Below are 23,878 nucleotides of genomic sequence, written 5' to 3'. Positions count from 1 at the left end.
TTCAGAGCTGGGGTCCTCTTCCCCCTGAGCCTGGCGATAGAGGTGAGGTTTGGTGGATGTTTCCGAGCTGGGGTCCTCTTCCCCCTGAGCCTGGCGATAGAGGTGAGGTTTGGTGGATGTTTCCGAGCTGGGGTCCTCTTCCCCCTGAGCCTGGCGATAGAGGTGAGGTTTGGTGGATGTTTCCGAGCTGGGGTCCTCTTCCCCTTGAGACTGGCGATATAGGTGAGGTTTCAGAGCTGGGGTCCTCTTCCCCCTGAGACTGGCGATAGAGGTGAGGTTTCAGAGCTGGGGTCCTCTTCCCCCTGAGACTGGCGATAGAGGTGAGGTTTCAGAGCTGGGATCCTCTTCCCCCTGAGACTGGCGATAGAGGTGAGGTTTCAGAGCTGGGTTCCTCAGGGATTACGCTGACATGACTGTGGCCAGAGTGCCTGAGTACATTAATTTCTGAGGAATTCTGTGAAGCACATTTCTTTTTCTCCCCCCTCCCCCCCCCCAAAAAAAAAGCCTGTCAGTCATACCTTTTCAGCTTGTATGACCTTTAAAAAAATGAAATAAAATGGCCGCCGGGTGAGCTTGCTGTCTGGTTTGTCCAGTGTGCAGGGCATTGTCAGGCGGCGCCCTGCCTCCCTCTGCAGAATTCTCTGAAATGTTATCTAGGGTGGGGGTATAACATTCTCCGTCGTGTAGTTCTTTTCTTTTTTCTTTTTTCCTCCTCCCTTGTTCTCCTGTTTTTGAGAGGCATTGTGTGTTGCACAAACATTCCCTTCTAACCAAAATAAAGTATGACTTGCATTTGTACAACTCTTGTTACTCGGGCTCCTCCACTGTTTCTTCCTTCCACGTGTGAGCATGGAGTTCAACAACGGAGAGGAATAATTCAACAGATGTGACATTTGTTTATTGGAGGGGGAGGGGGGGTTATGCGGTTTTAATGACAACATGCTTAAACTATGTAGGGGTTATTACTGTTCTTGCATGTTGATTTTATATTTGTACATATCAGTTTTTAATATTCCCCTTTAAATGTTATAGCGGTTCAAAATGGCCATAGGAGTGTAATGGCAGTGAATGGTATTGTGTCCTTATCCCTTAGATTACTACAGATATTTCAACTCTTCGTGATTCAAAATGGCCAGTGGTGCTACATTTGTATGCCTGTCCCAATTTGACCAATTGTGAGTCACCGTTTCCAGCTCCCTGCCACAGCTCCTTTCACTGAACTGAGCGGCTGTGTTTTGACTCGAGCATCCCTATATTCTGCAGAGTATAATCGTTATTCCCTGCCATACTGGTACAAGTGTCCACAGAGTGTCATCAGACCAAGTTCACCCCCTCTGGATGGGGAGGAGGGGCCGCCTGGCCAAATGCCAGTGACACCGCGCTTGATAATCCAAGTCACTGAGGTGAGTGATCGAGGTTTGGAGCGTGATGGAAAGTGAATTGTATTGTGTAGTGTCAGGCTGTAAAAGTGGGTTTCCTTGGAAACTGCTGTTGAGTCAAACTATCAGCAGTTTTTAGATTTTTTTATTTTATTTTGTGGGGGATGATTGAACTGATATGAAATTGAGTATTTTGCTGATCTCACCCTTCTGTTGCAGTACACCATCCAGAATGTATGGAGAGTCTTCCAGGTCAGTTTCCTGGGGTCCTTAAGCAGGCCTAAGAGCATGCTTCCAATATTCTCGGCTTCAGGGAAATTAATGCAAAATTGGAGTGAAGTTCTGAGGTTTCATTTTGTAATGGGATTCAGTGGAAATCCTCTCTGTGCTGCTCTTAACTGGCACACTATGCTGCTCCGTCTGGCCTATTAGACGGCGCACATCTGCGCGATTTGGTCTCTAGAGACAACCGCTTTGATGAGCTCCAGGATCCCAGGGCTCCTCTTAACGATGCCTCAGTTTCTGTTCTTCTCATCTTCCCATTACACTGCAGCATATTCTCGTGTGTGTGCGTGCGTGTGCGTGCGTGTGTGTACGTGTGTGTACGTGTGTGTGTGTGTGTGTGTGTGGGGCACAAGGTTTGCAGTCATTTCATTCCTTACTCAGACTTTGTTCAGGTGGAGGTACCAATGCTATGACCATGTGGTGCTTTAGTTACAGAGCAGTAGTTTTCAAAGCAGTATTTGGAACTATATTCCTGCTACCTTGAGCGAACAAATGGAATATTATACATAAAAAATGTAAGATTAATATTCAAATTAGAATCATTATTGTATTCGTGATGGTAAACCTAAAAACCTCATTGAATTTTCTCAGCAACTCGAGATCTAAATTATGCCCTGTATATTCATACAGAACTACATATCATGAAACTCCTAGAGGTAATATAAAAATGATTTTATTTGTTTAAGTCTGTCAGAGCTTTGTCGGGGAAGAAATTAATTTAGTTTTCAATCAACTTCACTTTGGTTGATGGACAGGTAATGGAGGTATGCAACTTAGTTCAGGACACTAACTACATAAATCAGGATACCTTCTAGACTTTATTAGCAATATGTAGACTGTTAATTTTATAGCCACAGTGGCTCCTGATGGCCACATTTAACGCGCTATATTAGAGATAAATGCTGTGGAGAAAGGTTACGTTATTGCATTCAGTATTTTGAACTGCGACACAACATGCAACACTAACATACACGGTGTGACCCCAGGACTGACTAACCACACTGCACGATGCACATTTCAATGGTTTATACTATTCGTACTCCAGAACAGTAGGTGGCGGAAATGTTCAGTGCTGTGTCAAATACTGAACAGAGGTAAAGTCTTGCCGAAGATGGCGGTTTCTAACGGCCTTTTTAGCTCTTCATTGCAACTTGTTGAGATTCTTTTATACTAGAATGGCCGTTACATTGATAACATATTTTTTGTTTAACTTTCGTATAAGATAACTGGTTACGAGTACAGACCATCTGCAAAAGTACCGTGAGTTAGCTAGTTAATATATACACGGCCCATTTTTTGCTGCACTGCAAATTACTAACATTGCATTGGTGCTTTTTCCAACTACGGGTGTCTGGTTTTTAACTGTCATCTATTATAATTTCGGAGGAACAAGGACTACGATCACATAATTCAAGTTTTGACCAAGACTGATACTTGGTCTGTTGTCCAAACGTGAACTAGAAGTAACAGTAGCTAGCTAAAGTAACTAAGCTTAGACACGGTAAGAAACTGCGAGCGTGCTGAATGCTTCCTTTTTGGCATCGTTTACATTGCAATTTATTGAGGCGAGCGCGAAAAGAGGTCCATACTCGGGTGTGCCTGTGGTAAGCAGCTGCGTGCAGTATGACGTACCATGTTAAACCAAACCTAGATCTTCCCTGGAGCTCAGGAAAAAAAGTCAGTCCCTGGAGAGCAATTAGTTCAGTGTGAAGAAAATATAGAGTTCAAAAATACAGTCCAAAATAAATAAATTTGGCCAGGGGACATTCATAGTTTTGAATGGACTTAAATGGGGATATTTCATTTTTTGCACCAGTGGCTTACGAAACTGCAATACTTCGAGTAGCCACTGGAGTTTGCGAGCTTCTCCAGAGAATGGCAGCCCCTGGTAAAAACAGAAATTGTTTGTTCTTACAGGATTGATTTTACAGTAATTTATATACAATATAAAATATTGTATTTATAAGAACACGTACATTGCAACGAACCAACAGGAAGTTAAGTGTTTTAATTGCTGCCTTTGGTAACTTCCTATTTCAATGAATTTTTTAATTGATATTCAGTTACGTTTCAATAGATGGCAGTTCATAATTTTAATAGCACAAATTGGTGAACAAATGTGCTAAATAAGTTCAAATGAAATACACCCAGGTAACTGCTAAAAGTAATGGAACACTCAAGTAAATGAGCAATGCAAAGTGTATTCAACAGACATGGAGGCATTTCAACACGGGTGTGTCACTGACCATATGAGTTAATTAAGCGACCATGCATGGAAGGCATCTGACTTTGAAAGAGGAACGGTTGTTGGGCAGAAGCTTCAGTGACAAGATTGCTGGACTTGCTTATTTCTAAATGGAGCCATAGCTAAAGCGACATTGGCCTGGAAGTCTAGAGTAAGCACGGGGGGAACTATGGTCAGAAACAGCGCTACTCAACTACACGCCTGCGGTCCGCAGTGTCTGCCGACATTTGCTTCAACCGTGCGCTACACCACCTGTTTTAACTAATTATCTTACGTGCTTGGTTCAGGTAATAAGCTAATTAGTGAACACAGGTGGTTGAACCGTAGCGCACGGCTGAAGCAAATGCCTGCAGACACTGCGGACCGCAGGACGCGGAGCTGAGTAGCGCTGGTCTAAAAACACAATGGCTATTTCGTAGTGAGCGTGCATTGAGTGAAGGCAACACGAACAAGCAAAGCGGGTACTGTGTTTTGATGTTTGTTTTCATTTGCCAGTTGCCTGTCGTAGATTTGTGACTGTTGAAGTTGGTTTATTAGCAGTTTTCTTATTCGCAATTACCAGACCGCCTTTATGTGAACGACAGCTACTTGTACGTTTGGACAAAAATGCGAACTCTTGGGTGGACCCATACAGTACAGTATAATGTTACTGTGGTGAGCTATATACCAACACACTGATGCAAAACTGTTTCTATTCCTGCGCAACTGAGATTCACACTTATTTGGATAAAAAAAGAAAAGAAAAAACCAGAATGAACCCTTCAAGGCCAAAAGAAAAGCCACGAGCAAGGAACTCTAGTATCTGTATTGGACCACTCGCTAGTGATCGTTTCATATTCAAAGAGAAGATTCTGGCTACAGTGATGCAGATCTGTTCATACAGGCATTCAAGAAAGGCAGTCTGCCCCAGAATGTGATGTTTTCCTGTCCCTTCCCTGGACCCAAATGCACCTGGGTTGATAAGACTGCCACAGTGTGAAGCTTTCACACCTGCGGACAGGGTCACATAAGTAATGTTGCCCATTAGACTGATCTATTTTATCTCTGGGTGTCTTCAGTATTAACTGTATCCAAATGCCCCTCTAATAAATACGTGTCAGCCATCGCATCAACCACCCGCAATAGAGATATCCCGGTGGAAATCTGTGGTGATGGATTTGTAAACCACACTGGGCGCAGATGTGAACCCCATACTGCAGTTAAACGGGCCAGCTTCTTACTCATAATACCCAACAGTCATCATTCACATTTGCCCCAAAATATGTCTGATTAAGTGAACGCTACCCATCTTCGGTTTAGTTACTGAATATAAACCTCAAGTCCTCTTGCAGTGAAAGGCATCATTCACAAACCCAGACGATGGTATATTTCACTTATTAAGGCACACTACACAGATTAAACATCACATTTATTCAAGCGATTCAGTGCAACTGAGGCCTTGCTGAGGCAGAATGAGTTTGAGTATAAAGCACCTTGCTGTGTATTTCATACTTGACTATATGGATTGAAGATGTTAATTTTAGGCTAATGTTTCCTGTGCAATTCCTGTTTCCTGTGCAATTAATCTAACAGACTTCTCCAGTGAACTGTTGATATATTGTACCATTTAGGCAGTGCCCACCAGGGTCATTGGCTTTACATTTTGTCAAACAAGTTAGGAATAAATACTTAGAAACCACAGAGCTTTATCTCCAGGACTTTCAGAAGTCGGTATACTTCAGTGCACAATAATATATTTTGTATTCCATTGTGTGTGATCATCTTGTACATTACTTACTTAAATGTATTTCATTTGTGACGTTTCATTTTCTCCGTGCTATGATGCACGACTGTTGTTTTTTATTCGCCACAGATATTTCAAAAAAATGTAAAAATGTCACAGTAATTGTCAGTGTAAACTATTTGATTAAATACAAAATAAATATAGTAGTGACTTTGTAACAGTATAGACATAGAGTTGCAACGACTGGAATGATCTCCCAGTAAATCTACTTAACTGCCATGGTCAATTTGGATAGCCAACCGGTTTCAGTTACCACTGCGGTCTGGAAAAGGGGTTCTAATCCCACTCATCAGTGACTGTCTTCACTTGGTCACATATAAAGATGATGGTGATATCCATTTTTGTAAACATTTGAGCCATTCATTATTTGGTGTAAACAGGCTAAATCCACCTTGGAATGGATGTATAGGCCTTCCCATAGACAAATGACACCAATATGCAGACTTGAAATCCCAACAGTTAACAGGTGTGTCGGCAATTTTCCCAAAAGGGTTAAACCTACTTGACTTGACTCCAGTAGGCCCAGAGATCAAATTTTAACTACACTGTGATGTGTGGATGTACGCAAGCAACGTTACATAGATTTCTGACGAAACCGCAAGCATAATGCAATTCTGAGTCGCAATTCAAGTCATTGCAGGGTCATGCATTTTTCTCGCTTAAAGGCTGTAAACCTGATTTGAATATGTGGTCCAAAGCACAGCTTTCACTATGCTACTAAAACATTTGTGCATTTTTTGTTGCAATTAATTTTGTCATTTTCAAAAAATTCCACAAATGTTTAAAAAAGCATATGATAACATGTCTCCTCCCCTCTGATTTAGCAGTGGGGGTGAGAACTACTGACCAATGCTAACAGAAAGCCCAGTCACAGAAATGTCAGAGTGTATTCTGTTTGATCACACCACTGACGGTGCCTGCCAGGGTGCACAGCCATGGTGTTGTGTTCTCCGGCAAATCTGTCCCGAGGTCACACCCGCTTTCCGTCTTTCGGCTCGACAGAGCAACGATGCGTTCCAAGCTGTCGAGGCAGCGTGGCCTAGTCCGTCGAGCGTTGCCTAGTCCGTCGTGCGTGGCCTAGTTCGTCGTGCGTGGCCTAGTCCGTCGTGCGAGGCCTAGTCCCTCGAGCGGGCCTAGTCCGTCGAGCGATGCCTGGCTCTGCCGCGCTCCGACCGCCCGGTCAGTGCTAAAAGGCCTGACGGTACAAATACTGATGGACGGCTTTATCCTATCCGTCGGGTCTCACCACCCGTTCCTGTCCGCCGTTTCCCCCAGGTGTCGACGTCACGCCCTCTGCTAAGCCTCCGGCGACAGGTCCGTGAGCTGCCGTCGCTCCAGGATCTGTTTCCTGTGCCCCCGGTCCTCTGTCATGGTATTTTCCTCTCCCTTGCGCTTCGTGCTGTTCCTTTTGGAGAGACACAGAGAACTGATTCACAAAAAGCAAACGCGCTCACACAGGTGTGTAGTGTCTTCCGCACGATCGACACGGGTCAATAGTGAACACGCAAGCGTTGATCAAAGCTATAGCAATAGAACGCTTAAAGTGCACAGGAAAGGAACAGTTAAAAAGTGTGAGACTCTCTTTGTCTTCTCATGATTGTTCTTGGTTATGATTGCCCCCTTCCCAATGAAGGCATTTAATTACAACCTAATGACTCCTATTAACATTCCACCTCTTTCCTTATGAAATAAGTGTGAAAGTTGAGTGTGCCCTGATTGCATGAATTACCAGTGTGTAAATAGGATATTACTGAGTCATACTTGGCACATTCAAATTTCCTCTCTCTGTAGAATGTACTCTTCTTCATCATGTAGAGCAGCACCAGGTCGCAGAAGAATGCACCCTGAAACAAAATATCAATATGGAGTATCACTTTGGATACATTCACACCGAGTTATCTCCCATTATTTGCTGTGGCCACGCAATTCATTTCTGTGAATTTAAAGGCTTGGGTTGGCTCAATACTAGCACCAGTTTTTTTATGTATCTACCTGAAAAATCTGCACTTCAACCTAATGACTGCTAAATCGGGCAAGATCATTCTGTCCAGTCCCGTCTGTCTAATGGGATAGGTAAAATTGAATGCAAAAGGCAGCCTCGGTATTCTCTTAGCTTTGGTTTGGGAATTATTACTTGGAACTATGTTTAAAAGCGTGCCACTTCTGCTGCAGTAATTTCCAAAGTGGCATCACTTACAATTGGCAGAGAATCAGTGGAAGAAATATGGTTGTTCTTATTTATTTAAAATGTTTATTTGCTTGCAAAGAAATGTCTGTCTGTTATGAACCTGACCCGCTGCCATGGGTATACAATGGCACTTACTGGTTTTGTGAGCTAATGCTGCAGTACCAACTACAATACCAGACATATAGTAGGCAATAATATATCAATTGCATGACATGACATGGTTCTGCATGCTGTTATTCTTGCATGAAGCAAGTATACTGTATTAGAGCCTCCATTTCCTCTCCCTCTCTCCTCCTGTGTTTCCAACCCTTTCATTAATGGGGATAGATCATTTTAACAACTGACAGACAATGTGATTTATTGCCACATGCAGTGCAAAGGTATTGAATTACCCAGAAGGTGTGAGCCAAAGCTCTCAAGTGCTATATGAAAACCGGGGCCGCGTTTCCAAAAATAAATCTACATGTTGCCACAGGCAACCACAAGGCTTTTTGAGCCCAGCGTCTGGTAGCTTTGTTGGAGTTGCTCTGGTGAGTGATAATGAGAATAGTAAATTATTGAAAATCTGAACTTTTGCGTTCTTGGCACAGCGGTAGGTGTGACCGAGAAATGATCAGCACTGACCTCCATTCCGAGAAAAAGGTATGAGATCAGGTGGACCTCACTGAGGTCAGCAAAATCCTCATTTGGTAGCTGTGACAGGTATAGCTAGAGGCAGCTGTGAGAAGTATTTTGCCATCATCACGTCAGTGTAAGATACAGATGTATCGCATTTGAGCTGATTCAAGCAGTGCTTGAATCATACCTGGTTATGGTCACAATTTTAAACCCACTCTTTGAACAGTCTATGACCATTCATAATTAACATAAATTAATGAATTAACAATGTTGCAAAAGCTGAGCAAAGTTGGGTCATCCTGACAATTGTATACGTGAAAGAAGAAACTGGAGCACAATGAAGGCAGTTCTGTGCATGAATGTCTAGCACTAAAATGACACATTAGACTAGAGCCATATTTTTTTTAGAAAGTGTAAATATATAGTCTGTAAATATATACAAATATGTTTTAGATTTTTAACAATGGCATAATCTGCATCTGCCGATCACTGATTCTGAACCTTCGGCATTGGGAGGCATCCAGCTGGCTACTCAGCCCTGATTGGCTTGTTGGGGGGAAAAAACAAAAACAATCTTATAGCGACCTCTCCTGATCGAACACTGACACTGCACCTCATAGGTCCATGTACAGTTGCGATCGGAAATATTCAACCTCCCAAAGATTGCAAGGATTTATAACTTAAAGCTTTTTTTGAAGAGGTAGATTTAGCGTTGAATGACCTCTTTATCAGAGCGATACACAAAATGAATAAGGAAAATGTATGATGTAGTATTGCTGAGTAACGTGATATTTCGTTAATACGGCCATGTCAAAATTAATCAACCCCTATATGATATTTTGCCGTTTTAAAAACCTCCTGCTCGTCTGTATGGCCCAAAGTTGAGTTAAAACATAAATAAGCCGTTGGGAACTCTATACCCCTCAGCTGTGATGCACAGAAACCCCACCCATGCATGTATTCAAGGCCAGTTGCAACCTTGGTAAAGACTAAGGAGGTCTCCCAAAAGCCGAGATAAGAAATCATTGAAATGCACTAGAGGGACACTGGGTATAAGAATATTCCCCAAACATTGAACATTCTAAAAGACGCTGTTGGGAGCGTCGTAAAGAAGTTAAAAACGTATGACACGGCAGCAAGCCTGTGCCATACTGAGAAAGGCCAACATTTCATCAAGAGACCTGATCCAGACAACTGAGAAAAACCGCTGTGTTACTGCAGAACCCCTACAGGACCACCTGATGAAGGCCGGGACAGATGTGTCAGTGGCAACCATAAGAAGAACACTAAACAACCAAGGCGGCCTGTAGCGTAGTGGTTAAGGTAAATGACTGGGACACGCAAGGTCAGTGGTTCTAATCCCGGTGTAGCCACAATAAGATCCGTACAGCCGTTGGGCCCTTGAGCAAGGCCCTTAACCCTGCATTGCTCCAGGGGAGGATTGTCTTCTGCTTAGTCTAATCAACTGTACGTTGCTCTGGATAAGAGCGTCTGCCAAATGCCAATAATGTAATGACTCTGGGAGTTCTATGGAGTGATGAGACTAAACTCGAACTGTTTGACACATGGATTAGCGGTATGTCTGGGGTTGAATAATAGTGCACATGGACATTTGTAAATTTTTCATTCAATTGTATTCACATCACCATAATGTATTTTGGGGTGATGGGGTTGAATATTTCTGATTGCAGTTGTATAACTGTTCGATGTAAAATATGTTCATACTCACTGCACCCATTAAAGCAAGTCCTGACCCAATATTAATTATTGTTGGGATAATATTAAACTTCCCAGCCTGAAAGAGAAACAGATTGTGTCACAAGAACAGACATCAACAGACAAGGATTTTAAAAAAAATTCTGTAGTATAAATTAGACTAGAAAACATGTTTTTCATACCTTCCCATGGACCATGATGTCGAAGCGAATTCCGAAGACTTTGTATAGCGTTCGGTAACTGTTCCCAGCTTCGTCTTTGTAATAGCGAGTATATCTGAGGAAATGATTTAAAAAAATAGGATTACCCCGAAAGACAAACAAAAACAAAAAGGGTTCACAGTGTGTAATATTTAATGTAGCAGTATCTTATTTTCCCCCCTCTACCTGTGTGACCTTGTTTTAAAGGGGTGGAAACTTCAAATGTACCTGAAGTTGTATCCGGATGTGATGGAACTTGCGGAAGATTTCACATCCAGACGTGCAAAGCTATAGTGCGGATTGCACTCGGAATAGCCCTTGTCCAGGTCACAGTTCCATTCTATCAGAATTCCAATTGACCCGCCCTGGGTGAGATGCGTTAATCTTTTATGGGGTGACATCACAGATGTTCTACGCCATTACTGGCTGCATGAGCTGTACCGTCAAGCCCTAGGAAGTTCTCTACAGCTGGCACATAGGTGTTTGAAGGTAAAGTAGGTTATCATCAACAGAATTACATAATTACCTCTGTTCTGGCCAACTACTTGATTAACTGAAAACCACCCAAATATTCAATGAAAGTACGTTTACTTACCCAGAGTATAATTTAACCATCCAAATAGTTTATCCAAATAGTTTCGCTGAGATGTGAATTATTTTCGGATACAGTTTAGCATGATATTATCTCACATTTCATGTTCATCAACGCACCAGCAATGTACATTACAAAATCCGGCATGTCTCTTTCCAAATAGCTACTAGCGGACACCAACAGAGCTCAAAAATGCATATTTAATTAAGAAATAGCTAACTGCCACGCAAATTTCCACCAAAGCACACCGGTATTCTGGGGCAAAGCGCTCGGGGCGAAGTGTCTCAAATCTGGATGGTTAGATAGTACTCTGGGTAGGTGGAAACATACTTTAACTTCATTTTTGGGTGAGCTGCCCCTTTAGCTGTAATGCAGGAATAGAAATAAGTGTATATACTGTGGGCTGAGGCTAAGATGGTTCCATATCTATAGTGTCATGGGAAGCATCTCCCTCATGCCGTTTGACCGTCTGCATTCTTCCTGTGAAAATACCTTAGACAGCATGAGACAGCAGAGCAGTCAGATTGGCTGATAAACTGAGCCGCAGTACAGACCGATTCAGTTCTTAAGTACTTACCATCAGTGCCATCTCCTGGAAGTCATGCCCAGACCAGCTAACCAGATCCCCCAGGCGAAAGATAGGGCAGTATGGCTCCCTGCTCTTGTGATATGAGCATCTTTTAAAATATGTGTCGTTGGTTGTTTCCAGAACATTCGATCTGAGGGCAAAGCAAGAGGGGAGACGCAGGAGAGAAGTGCATGGAGGAGACTGCACTGGCTTGGGCCTGCAGCTTTTATTATGATAGCTTTCCTCACCTGGAATGTGTCACCTGGGGCAGTGCCAAGCGCCGCCCCACCCCCATTCCAACCGACACACACACACACACACACCCACACCCACACACACACACACACACACACTGACACACACACACACTGACACACACACACACACACACACACACCCATGCTGTACTGCGGTTCAGTTAAATTCATTCAACTTGCTGTCTGATTAAATCTGTTTACAGTTTCGCAACAAGCAAGATATTCAGGAACATATTGACTCAGCATGCTTTGCCTATGTGATAATGTGTGTCACAGGAGGAAGAAATGCATCCGTTTTTAAAAAGTGAACAAACTGGTCTAAAGGTCTCTTTAGACCACACAATCTAACTAGTCCAGTAGCCCATTGGTACTGACTCACCAAAAAGAAGAACTTAAAAATAACTTATCAAAAATCTTTATTATACTGGATCAGAGATGTTTACTCTCTCTAGAACCCCCCTGATCGTCTGCACATGCTCTTGGATGGATGTTCCACGAGTGGCACTTACTTAGAAAATCCAAATCTAGGAAATCTGATGAAGTTCTTTATGTAGACGGTGAAGTTCTCAGCTTTTCTTAACAAGGGTTGTCTGGAAGAAATAGACAAAAAGACTGAATTCCTTTGCATGCATATGATGCTGATACAGTGTATGGCAGTGAGTTTAAGTCATGATTTACAATGCAGGCTCTTACCAAGCTCACAGTGAGGACATGACCTATCTACCTATCTGTGTGTCTGTGCGTGTGTGTCTGTGCGTGTGTGTCTGTAAGTGTGTGTCTGTGCGTGTGTGTCTGTGCGTGTGTGTCTGCATGACTCTGTGCATGTGTCTCTGCGTGTGTGTATGTGCGTGTGTGTATGTGTGCGCATGTGTCTGCATGAGTGTGTGTTTGTGTGTGCCTGTCAGAGTGTGTGTGCGTATGTTTATGCATTTTCAGTGATTATGATGTATTTACTGGGGTTGAATTTATTGGCAGTGAAGGTTTAGTCTTACTCTGGTCGTCGGTTTCTCTCAATGGGGCACCAGGCATATATTTCACATGTGCCTGTAGAGTTCCTGTCTTTTTTCAAGCATCGTCCACTCTTAACTCCTGTAGGAAAGGACATACTTCAAAACTATTGGAATGCATTATTATGTTGATACAAGGTCTTCCAATCAAATGGCATTACTTAAATGTGATACCTAATGTAAGAATTAATGTAAGTATTTACCGCTGTAGTGTCTTTTTTCAGACCTTCAAATTTTCTTCATAAGCTATTGTTTATTTGAATTTTTCCACAGAGGGTACAGTCGTGCCCTCATTTAACATGGGAAATATGATTTACCTTAATTTAAAACAGGATGTTTATTCACAACATGACATTTCATTAGCCTCATTATGACAGACTTGGATGTCAAAGGGCCCAACGGCTGTGCGGATCTTATTGTGGCTACACCGGGGATTGAGCCACCGACCTTGCGGGTCCAAGTCATGTACCTTAACCACTACACTACAGGCCACCTCATTACACACATGACACACTACAATTATGTAGATATTTCAGACCCAACGTACATTCCCTCTTTTCAAAGGTAAGCACCCATACCATGGCCTGCTATGACAGAATCGCCCTCCAGACAGTCAGCATTTTCCCTACAGAGACCGTCCGGCACTTTAAAGCTCTGGAACAAAACAGAACAAAATCCCACAGATTAAACACGCACACCCTCATTAAACATCATGTACTGCTGTCTCTGTGTGTGAGATAAACAGGATAAACAGGATACGCAAGGTTTATATTTGCTGCACATGTATGGTTTCGGGCCACATTCGCCTATAGCATTGGGAACGTCCTATTTTCGATCTAGGCCTTCATCAAGTATTTCATTGCTTGGAGCCAATGTTCTTCTCCAGTTCAAAATGATGCCCCCCCTACCACTTGAATGTGACAAGTGTTTACATAGACACTTTACTGTCCTCAGCGAGGACATTCTATTCAGGCCACTCCAGAGAATGCTCTTTATCCGAGGATGGAAACAGCCAAGCGAGGTCGGCGACTGTTGCACCATGTAAGGACATGCCGGACTAACAGCGCGGTTGCCATGGAGTCAAAAAATAAGGCAGGCAAAATGTTTGGAAGTGCTCAGTCAGGACGCCTGCAGACACTCAAGGGTGTCTTTGCAGTCACACCCAGCCTCCCCCAAATAAGAGCGATTAGTTACCTCGGCTGGGGACCTTGGGTTTTAACTCGGTAATCAAACTGTATTTCTTGTTCCGCGCAGAAGGCGACAGCGGCGGTTTGAAGCATGCAGCAGACTCCGCGAGATTAATGACCGCCGAAAAACCGCACGGTCCTCACAGTTACTGCGCGCAGTCCAGCGCGCTGGAGGCCAGTTTCAGGATCTTCACTGCGATTATTAACTGCCCAGTCATGGAGTTTTCTCACTTTGGTCGCCGTTCTGCGTGCCCCTCTGCTTACTTTGCTTTTTAAGAGCGAGTCTAAATGTGTTCCTTCACTTGGTACTGACTCAGTCTTTGTTTATTGACCACCCCTTTAGTATTTTGAACAGTCAGCATGTCCTCGGCTTATCTCTGTTTCGGCGACGTAGACATCGTATCATCCCCACTTTAATTGCCTGAATAAATATATCCCTGGCAGCATACGCCGTTGTTGCAGTAAAGAGTGAGTTTTTTCCTCTCGAAGACACTTATTGCTGCTCTCTGTACAAAATACAATTTAAATTACAGCTACACTGAGGGAACAGATAAGACGGCAACACAGAACTTGGTGCCTTGCCTAGTTATTCTATAATCTACCTTTCATCAGCATATGCATCTCCCTTAGGAAGACATTGAGGCACCTTGACCATATAACATCATTTCAAGCGGTCAGTGGTACATATGTCACACTTACAGGTTAATATCTGTGAACACACCCACATTTATTTTGAGTGGTTTCAGAACCAAGGGCATGCCCAGTAAGCATGTTGAAAGTGTCAATAACTTTATCTGCATGCACAGGAAGGTTAGAATTACTCTTCCAGATCATTCTTTGGGACCCTGTAAACGCCAGTAGTTCTGACATTGTTTTTCATAGTATTTTACCAAGCTCTAAATATGTGTAGTTTTATTTTTCTTATTGGTATATTTACTGTTTATTTATGTCTAGGTGTGTGTGAAATAATTTGAAATAAGTCTTCCTGAATAAAAATCACACAAGATCACAAGATTGCATTGCCAGTATGACTGCATGAAGCAAATTCATTCTCACTGTGAAGTGCTTTGGACGCAACGGTGCAACAGAACTGCAAGGCATTGAGTGACAATTTTTCATTAAATATTGACTTTCTTACCTCAGCACAGTACCCTAGTCGCTGATTTGGAGTCTCGATAAAATTTGTGATAATGAAAAATACTGTTTCCCCCTGGAAAAAAAGAGGGGAAAAAAAACATTGTTTCTGAGAATATGGAATATTATGCAAGAGGTGTTACTTCCGATGTCTCTACAGCCATTAGGTTCATAACTGAATGAATGGACCTAATACTAAGAAAATGCTTTCTCTTGATTTCTCAGTGTTACAGAAGTTGGCCGCAGGCCTGGAAAATGAACCTTGTGTCAGCAGTGCACCGTCTTCGCAAATTTAGCCCAACCTGTTTACACTGTGTTGTTAAGGTGGATGTTTCAGTGCTTCTCCCACTTGGCTAAATATACCAAAACACAAATTGAATTGCTTGGTAAACCAGCTTTTTCACTGTATTTATATGGTCTAATGCTACAACAAAAATTTCATCTTTCTGTGACATTTATAATATTAATATTATCTTAATAATAATATTCATATTATTTGAATATTATAAATATGTGATTATAATGACCAAGTATGTGGAAATTATTCAGACTCACTGCCCACTATAACTCGCAGCTGACAATATGAAGAACAGCTAAGTCGGGTCCTTTAATATAGCTTCACTCATTATGTATTTGCATCACGCCTCTCAGTCGATGATGTAATGATTGTCAGCCTGCGATTCTGAACTGAAAATCAGTTTTTGTTCTTTTCTCTGACTCACCTGGGGCGGGATGACGTAGTCTTCGGGGCCCCAAAGGTGAACCCCTGTGTCACTTGTGTTGGTGAGGGACACCCCCTTCAGCTTCGTGATCACAGAGGTCTGGATGGACTCCTCCGTGTCCTGATAGCCTTTCTTTTTCAGGAACACCCATCTGTGCACATGTTCACATTTCAGCAACACTTGAAAAATACTACCCCCAGCAATAATAATAATAATAATAATAATAGTAATAATAAGAAGAATAAATAGTTATTCTGTAAGGTCTCACAAACAGGTACATCTAATGCAAGGTGCTCCAGAACGTGCATTTTCATAGTGAGAGTAGCTGACATCATTAGCTGGCCAACACCCTCAGGTTAATGATCACAAAGGCATCATTTTATGCCGCATATCTGAATATTCACATGCCGTAGTTATGCATATATGCGATAGACTGTTAAAATGGGGCCTGGGTTTGTTCACATGTCAAGGTAGAATAATTCCATTGTGTGTACTATTGTGCATAATGTGTTATTAATTGAAACACTCAACATATGTTAACCCCCACCAAAAATAATCATAAGACATTACAAATACATTTTTAAAAAACATTTTACTCCATATATACCTCGAATAAATGATCTGTTTGAATGTTGTTTTTGGACAGCAGTAGTGCTCAAAGTCACAGAATGGAATGTCTGATGAAGAGGGGGTCATCAAAATATTTCTGGCATGAAACGAGTTACTACTTGACAGTGTAACCTGAAGTCAAGACTCCTGAAAACTTGCAGTGCAGTAGACTACCACCACCGCTTTGATACAGCTCTAAGGACTTTAAAAAATGACACGCCGACTAGCCGATGGTATATTCAAAACAATTATTTGGTTATTCAATTATTTAACTGGTAGATTATTTAGGCGATAAACAAATCACGAAACCCACCAGTGAAGAATATACCAGAATAGATGCCCTGCATTACTTATAATACAGAAGGCTATGTTCTCATTCGGACCTACGTGCCATGTGAATACGGTAATATACACAACATACGGTCACATAGTTTCCGATACGTTATTACCATAGCTTTTTAGACCCTTTGGTCACCACCAGTCAAGATGTCAAATCTGATGAAATACTGTCAATAGCTTTAGCTCTGGGTAATTATTTTCCAAGTTCTGAAGGTTAACTTCGACTAAGGCTCCAAATGAACTAATAGCTTAAACGCTTACCCGATAATGTATCCAATGATTGCGAGCTGGACGACTCTGTACAGCACACCGACTTTCTTGTTTTTAGCAATGACATATTTCTCTGTTTTATAATCAAATACGGAGAGGAAAAAACCCTTCCAGCTGGTTTCAGCCATGCCCTCTACGAAGTGTCGCAGCCGGGGAGTTGACGGTAGACTGTGGTCATACGGAAGATGGCTCGTATAGGTAAAGATACTTAAACACCGAAGAAATTAGTACAGGCATGATATGCATGTAGCAGAACCGGTTCTATTTCCCGGATAATTTCAGTTCCAGTTCTTTTTTTAGAGACAGAATACCCAGATTATAGTGCCGAATGATCCGTATCACGACTGCACTGAAGCAAGCCGTATATCTGCATTGGCATGATGGCAGAAACACGAAAAGCTACTTTGAGTTAGTGCTGTGCTTTAGAATTAAACGCAGGCAGCCATGAAATTTCTAGGGAATACATTTTTTAAATTTCCTGCCCAAATAGATTATCACCGTGGCATTTAGCGACAGTATACAAGTTGACAGTGTACAGTGCCCTCGATAATGTTTGGGACAAAGACTCATCATTTATTTATTTGCCTTTGTAGATTCGTAATTTTATTTTATTTTATTAATCACGTGATTAAAGTACACATTGTCAGATTTTAATAAATGGCATTTTTATACATTTTGGCTTCACCGTGAACCAGAGTCCCCCCTCCCTTTACAGGGCATCATAACGTTTGGGATACAGCAATGTTACGTCAATGAAAGTTGTCATGTTTAATATTTTGTTGCATATCTTTTGCATGTCATGAGGTCCTGATGTCTGTGACCTATCATTGTGCCAACAACTGTCTCCGGTAGAATGTTTTTTGACACTTCTAGCTCATTGCTGGTATGTGGCTGGTCAAATCTAGTCTCTCACTGGTTAAGCTGGTTAAGGTGGCAGTCAACTGGTGAATTTGCTGACTATATATCTGGTTGACGAGCTAAAAGTGTCAAAAACAGCTGAAGCCAGCTTGACCATCTTAGACTGGTTTCAGCTGGAATTTTCAGCAGGGGGGGTCAACACAGTAAACTGTGGCCATTTCATTTATTTGCATAATCAAAATGAGAATTTCTCACACTCTTTATCTCATTGGAGACTGTTTTCACCTCTTTGTTTTTGGTTGAGGTAGTTAATATTTTGCTATAAATATAAATAAATATAAATATATACCCATAAACAAAGATCTACTCGAGCGAATCAGTCTCTTTTATTGCTAGTCATTACATTCCTTCAACCTCCAGAATACATGGGGATAGTTTCCGTATACTGCTTGGCCCTTTCAAGCATAGCTGGGCTGTGCTGAGTAATCAGACTACTCTTCAAATCGGATTTTAGTTTGAAGATATGATGCATTGCTTTTTTGGCTCATTTAAAAAAAAAATGTGTGTAATAGTATCTATGGATCTGTGTTATCCATTGTCCTTGTTTATCTGCACATTTGCAGCCTGAACCTTAATGCCTGTGAGTTTACCTACAAGTAATGTTGAAATTGTACTTCCCTCTAGGGTCTTTCAGCGAACCTATCCCTGGTTATGGGTATGCACTTTGTTGTACGTCGCTCTGGATAAGAGCGTCTGCCAAATGCCAATAATGTAATGTAAAGTAATGAGGACATCTGCCAAATAAATAAACACAATGCAACAGTGTATGGTTTAGACAAAACTACAGTGAGCTTCAATAACAATTGAAATTGGACTAATATTTGTTTAGTTCATTTTCATTAAAACAAATACAGTCCACTGATTCACTATGGAAGATGTGAAGACACAAAAAAATGTTGGATGATGTCATGTAGTTGTGCACTGTCGCAGTCGAATATAAATAGCAACTGGAAACCTGAACGTGGCAGCTTTACTGATGGAGAAAGCGAGCGGGAGAGAGAGAGAAAGAAAGAGAGAGAGAGAGAGAGAGAGAGAGAGAGAGAGAGAGAGAGAGAGAGAGAGAGAGAGCTGAACAGCTGCCAGAGCCAGTTGCCCTGGCACATAAGGGTTTTCTCAATGTTCCTTGGAGGGCAAATTGGCCCCCCAAAATCAATATATATATATAATTATCACAATCCAATATGAAAGCAAGGTCCTGTTTTCTTTCAAGGTCAACCCAGGGTGAATAGACATGATCAAACAGTGGATGGCAAATACAGTGAGTTCCATAATGGCTTAGAAATATATATTTTTTTGGAACTAATGTCATGACTTTTAACACACCGGATTAAGTGTACTCCTTGTACTTTGTGAGCTCTTGTACACAAAGAGCTCTTGTACAGCTCAATATGTTTGAAGAGACTCACAGTTTTAATAATTTATGCTGATTTATTCATTTTAACATCATTAAAATGATCCTTTAAACATTATGACTTGTTTATATTATCATTGTAGTACTAAACAGCATTTAAATCAAACTTCATCATTATTGTAAAATAAAAGCATTTTGATCAAACTTCAATATATTACACAGTTTTAGAATTGTAATCAAACAATTCAAATGAGTCACAGTGCAGATTTTCATGTTTTTATGAATAAGTACTTTTGTACATTTTGGTTTCACCATGTAGAATTTAGAACACTTTTTATACATAGTCCGCCCATTTTCAGGGTAGCATAACAAACTGGGATGAATCTGTGAAAAATGTACATGAACTTACATGAATTTGCACAAATTTGGGGTCAGGTGATTGTCAGTGGGGTTGAGGTCAGGTGATTGTCAGTGGGGTTGAGGTCAGGTGATTGTCAGTGGGGTTGAGGTCAGGTGATTGTCAGTGGGGTTGAGGTCAGGTGACTGTCAGTGGGGCTGAGGTCAGGTGATTGTGGATTGTGCAGCACTCCTTGCTCTTCTTTGGTCTTCAAGTAGTTCTTGCATGGCTTTAAAGTTACTTTATTTTCTTTTAAATTTGTCAAAATCTCAGGAATTTATTTCCACGATTACATGAAAAATAACTCCCAGATTTTCAATGTGGTCTCAGACTTTTGGACCCCACTGTACTTCTAAAGCTACTAAGAATTTTTTCAAAGCCAAAAGCTGGAAAATTATTTACTGGCCAAGTCACTCACCCAATCTAAATCCAATTGAGCGTACGTTTCTTTGTGGGGGGTTCCCCACCCTGTGTGCCCTGGGCAAGACACCTCATTTCTCCCAATGAGCTGGCTGGGGCCTTGCATTGCATGGCAGGCAGCCTGTCGCTGTTGGTGTGTGGGTGGGTGAGTGTGTGTGTGAATGAGAGGCATTAACTCTAAAGTCCTTTGGATGAAAGCATATGAATGCAGTCCATTTACCATGTATATGATCAAGAGAAGACTTAAGGCAACTAGCCCCCAAAACAAGTGGAAGCTGAAGATGGGCGCAGTCCTGGCGTGGCAAAGCATCACCAGGGAGGGTACCAGCACCTGGCCCCTCATTTCTCAATGTTGCATAGAAAAGCTTCTAAATTCACTCTTACCAAGAAAATGTATATTGCTCGTACATACAAGAAAGTTGGTATTTATCAATTGTTTGTAAGCTTGATTTACGCACACCATTAAGTATTCTACCTTGATAAATCCGGCACATTCTAAACCACTGTACTCGTGCACGTGAAGTCTCATCTACATAAAGACCTGCCCAAAATATCCAGGTATGGTCACAAACCTCTTTAAAAGCTGCAGGTAATCTTACTATTCTGTCTTTCAACATGGAGAAATCAGAGAACGCTAAGAAAGAAGTTTTGATCACCTAGAAAAACAAACCTTTTTGGAACCCTTCGCTTGAAAAATATTGCTTGGGAGCAGGTCAGAGATGTGATAAATTCTGCCACAGAATGCAGAACAGTTAATGAAATGACAAATAAATAGTTTAATTGGTCCAAGTCCTCTCCACCCAAGGAGAGCATGTGGGTATGCACTTGGATGGCATAGGTGCGTATCACCTCCCTCTCTAATACTGGAGGAAGTTGGCTGCAATAAAATATGACCAAGAAAATGAAACCTACGAATGAGCCAAGTGTTGCTCTCAGCAAAAAAAAAAACAAAAACATTGGAAATACACTCCCTGTATTATGCGGCTTGTGCCAGATCCTCAAGCAATGCAAGATTTGCCATTTTGTCATTTTGAACAAGTCACAATGCCTCAGTGCTGCCTTTTCATATGATTTAACTGCTCGCCTAAATTGCCTCCAACATTACACCCCACTGCTTTTCTAATTTATTTTATTAGTCAGTTAAGCTAAAATGGTTTTATCTTTATGAATTGGATAGCTTCCTGAGGAAACTATTTGTAGCCTCAGTGTAAATAAAATAAATACATACAAATATATGAGTTATCTTTTTTCTTCATAGTTTATAACTTGCTACAGTATATCAATCCTTTCTCCATTTGTTGGATAGTATTGCAATGTAATATTCATTTTAAGCACATTCTCACGTACAAATACAAATGGATAAATTCCACACTTTGCTGAGAAAGGATCTCAGGCATGGTTTAGAAACATTTCTTTTCGTATACAACATTGATAAATGAGGGACCTGGTGATGTCAGCGGGCCACAGACTTAAAGCTTAAAGCAATCATTGCATGCAAAGGTTATGCGACAAAGTACTAAAAATGACTTTCATTTACATAATGTTAATATTCCCCACCCATTATTTGGTGTAGGCCACTGCTAGCATGGCTCCTTGTCTGCTGTGTGAGCTACAGTTGATCAGGAAAAGCCTTCTTAACGCTGCGTTGTTTGTAACTCGACCTTAAGCTCTACCTTAACGTGTCAGCATATTTCCCAAAATGTTCTTGGCTAAGTATACGTTCTCTAAGTGATACTTTCGTAAGGTTGGTCTGGACCACTCTTAGTTATACCTTATCGATGCTGCCAGCTCACTATGCATGTGGCCACCACTGGGGCGACATGGCTCAGGCAGTAAGGCAGTAAGAGCAGTCGTCTGGCAGTCGGAGGGTTGCCGGTTCGATCCCCCGCCCGGGCTGCGTCGAGGTGTCCCTGAGCAAGACACCTAACCCCAAAATGCTCCTGACGAGCTGGTTGGTGCCTTGCATGGCAGCCAATCGCCGTTGCTGTGTGAGTGTGTGTATGAATGGGTGAATGAGAAGCATCAATTGTACAGCGCTTTGGATAAAGGCGCTATATAAATGCCAACCATTTACCATTTGTTCCGACTGCAAGCCTCGGAAATCAGCTGTTGCTCCTAGGTCATCTCAATCTGTTAAGCAATATGTACTCTAATAATTCAACACTTGTTGCTGGCAAATAAAATACCACATTAATGGGACTGTTTTCTTGCAAATAATAAAATTGTACATTACGATGGATGCATGTTGCATTTTATTGAACATGTGGCCTAATTGCCTTTTAAATTATATTTCCCAAAATGATATCAGCTGGCAAACAATTAGGGGCTAAATGGGTAGGAGTCAATATATAGGAGTTATTATGCTGATGAGTAAGACAAATCTACTGCAGCGTATAGTTGGTGCTCAATCAAAGACCGCGGAGTCATTTAGTGTATGTCCACCATTTAATCCGTCAAAACTTCTGCCCTCTTGACACCATGTACAAAGCAGTGCTTCATAAAATGCTAAGAGACACTGTTATCGGGAAACGCGGCCCAGGTAGTATAAAAACGTATACATTGGCTAGTCTGAGTAAAACCCAAATCTGTTAAACTACTTGGACCAAAGAGCAGATGTGAGGCTCTTTGGTGGAATACCCAGCTAAAGCAGGAACCATGGCCACCTGTCACACAGCACTCTGCATAACTGGCAGAATCCACACTCCGAGAGGGAGGTTTGGGTCCATATGGTAGCAACACTGACCCCTGTCGTTTATTAGGAGTACTGGCTGTCAGCCTGCATCAGCTGTGTATTCTTCCAGTGCTAGACTATCGCTGCTCATCTACGATGTAGTGTGAAAAGAACCGAAGACCATTGTGGCAGGGTGGGCCATCCTAAATTCAGGACAGGACTAGAATCACCATTTCACTCTGAGTGACAGGAAATATGTGTGTAAAACTATGTCTAAAAATGGTGAGGAGTCTACACTGTGCAGCATGAAGTGTAACAGAGCCAGAAATCACCAGGAAGAAACCTTTAAGCTGTTGGTTTATTCAAAAACTATTTAAAAATATGTAACATCATACAGTAGTCAACCTAAAGCAGCTTACATCAGAAATGGATGTTGAAAGGAATACATTACATTTAACAATGACCTTGAAAGTGTCATTTTTACCCTGTGGTAAAATTCTCCAGTTTTTAATCAAATCCTGAGATGATATATTGTATATGTTATGTGTGGAATGTAAATCAACAAGATATCTCATGCAAACTTTCCAGATGTAATTTAAGTACGTGTCTTGTTTGCGAAAAAAGCATTTCACCACTGTACTTATCCCAAAACAGAGATATGGATTTGAACGGGTGTTTTTCTTCCCTTCCATGCGGTCATTTTGAGAACACTGCAGTAAAAAACGACAGGTTTTGGAGCAGTACACGTGGTAGTCCTGGCTGTATTGAGCTGTTTACATTGCAATGATGAATGACTCCATTACATGTTCCACAAGTCATCCATTATTTTGTATACCTGCCTGCCTAATCTTATCATTGATTTATTTTCTTGTCTCCAGTTTGGAATGTCCAATCGTGCTCACGCTGCAACAACTTCCGCTGTCAATTAGGGAGGTCCTAAGACAGGGGCTGCCCAACCCTGTTCCTGGAGATATACCGTCATGGAGGATTTAATTTCAGCCCACATTTGGCTCATCTGATTC

At 41.6% G+C, this 23,878-nt stretch overlaps 2 protein-coding genes across 2 annotated transcripts in view; one reads left to right on the top strand and one right to left on the bottom strand.

Annotated features, from left to right (window-relative positions):
- LOC133107213 (protein FAM222B-like) overlaps positions 1 to 810 on the top strand; it is a 29,301-nt gene extending 28,491 nt beyond the window's left edge. The window contains exon 4 of the transcript XR_009704578.1: positions 228 to 810. The gene's annotated coding sequence lies outside the window, so the exon portion shown is untranslated. The remainder of the gene's footprint in view (positions 1 to 227) is intronic.
- A 4,815-nt stretch (positions 811 to 5,625) lies between these two features.
- Positions 5,626 to 17,460, bottom strand: LOC133108616 (P2X purinoceptor 5-like). The gene is made up of 12 exons (XM_061218225.1): positions 17,091 to 17,460; positions 15,882 to 16,032; positions 15,164 to 15,235; positions 13,417 to 13,492; positions 12,824 to 12,920; positions 12,341 to 12,421; positions 11,584 to 11,725; positions 10,643 to 10,779; positions 10,397 to 10,490; positions 10,228 to 10,293; positions 7,454 to 7,536; positions 5,626 to 7,097 (listed from the first exon to the last, which is right to left on the bottom strand). Exons 1-12 carry the CDS (start codon positions 17,225 to 17,227, stop codon positions 6,989 to 6,991), a joined length of 1,245 nt encoding a protein of 414 aa, XP_061074209.1. The 5' UTR covers positions 17,228 to 17,460; the 3' UTR covers positions 5,626 to 6,988.
- Between the last annotated feature and the right edge of the window lie 6,418 nt (positions 17,461 to 23,878).

Source organism: Conger conger, chromosome 13 (genome assembly GCF_963514075.1).
Source record: "Conger conger chromosome 13, fConCon1.1, whole genome shotgun sequence".
Classification (NCBI taxonomy): domain Eukaryota; kingdom Metazoa; phylum Chordata; class Actinopteri; order Anguilliformes; family Congridae; genus Conger; species Conger conger.
This window is presented reverse-complemented; position numbering and strand designations above follow the sequence as displayed.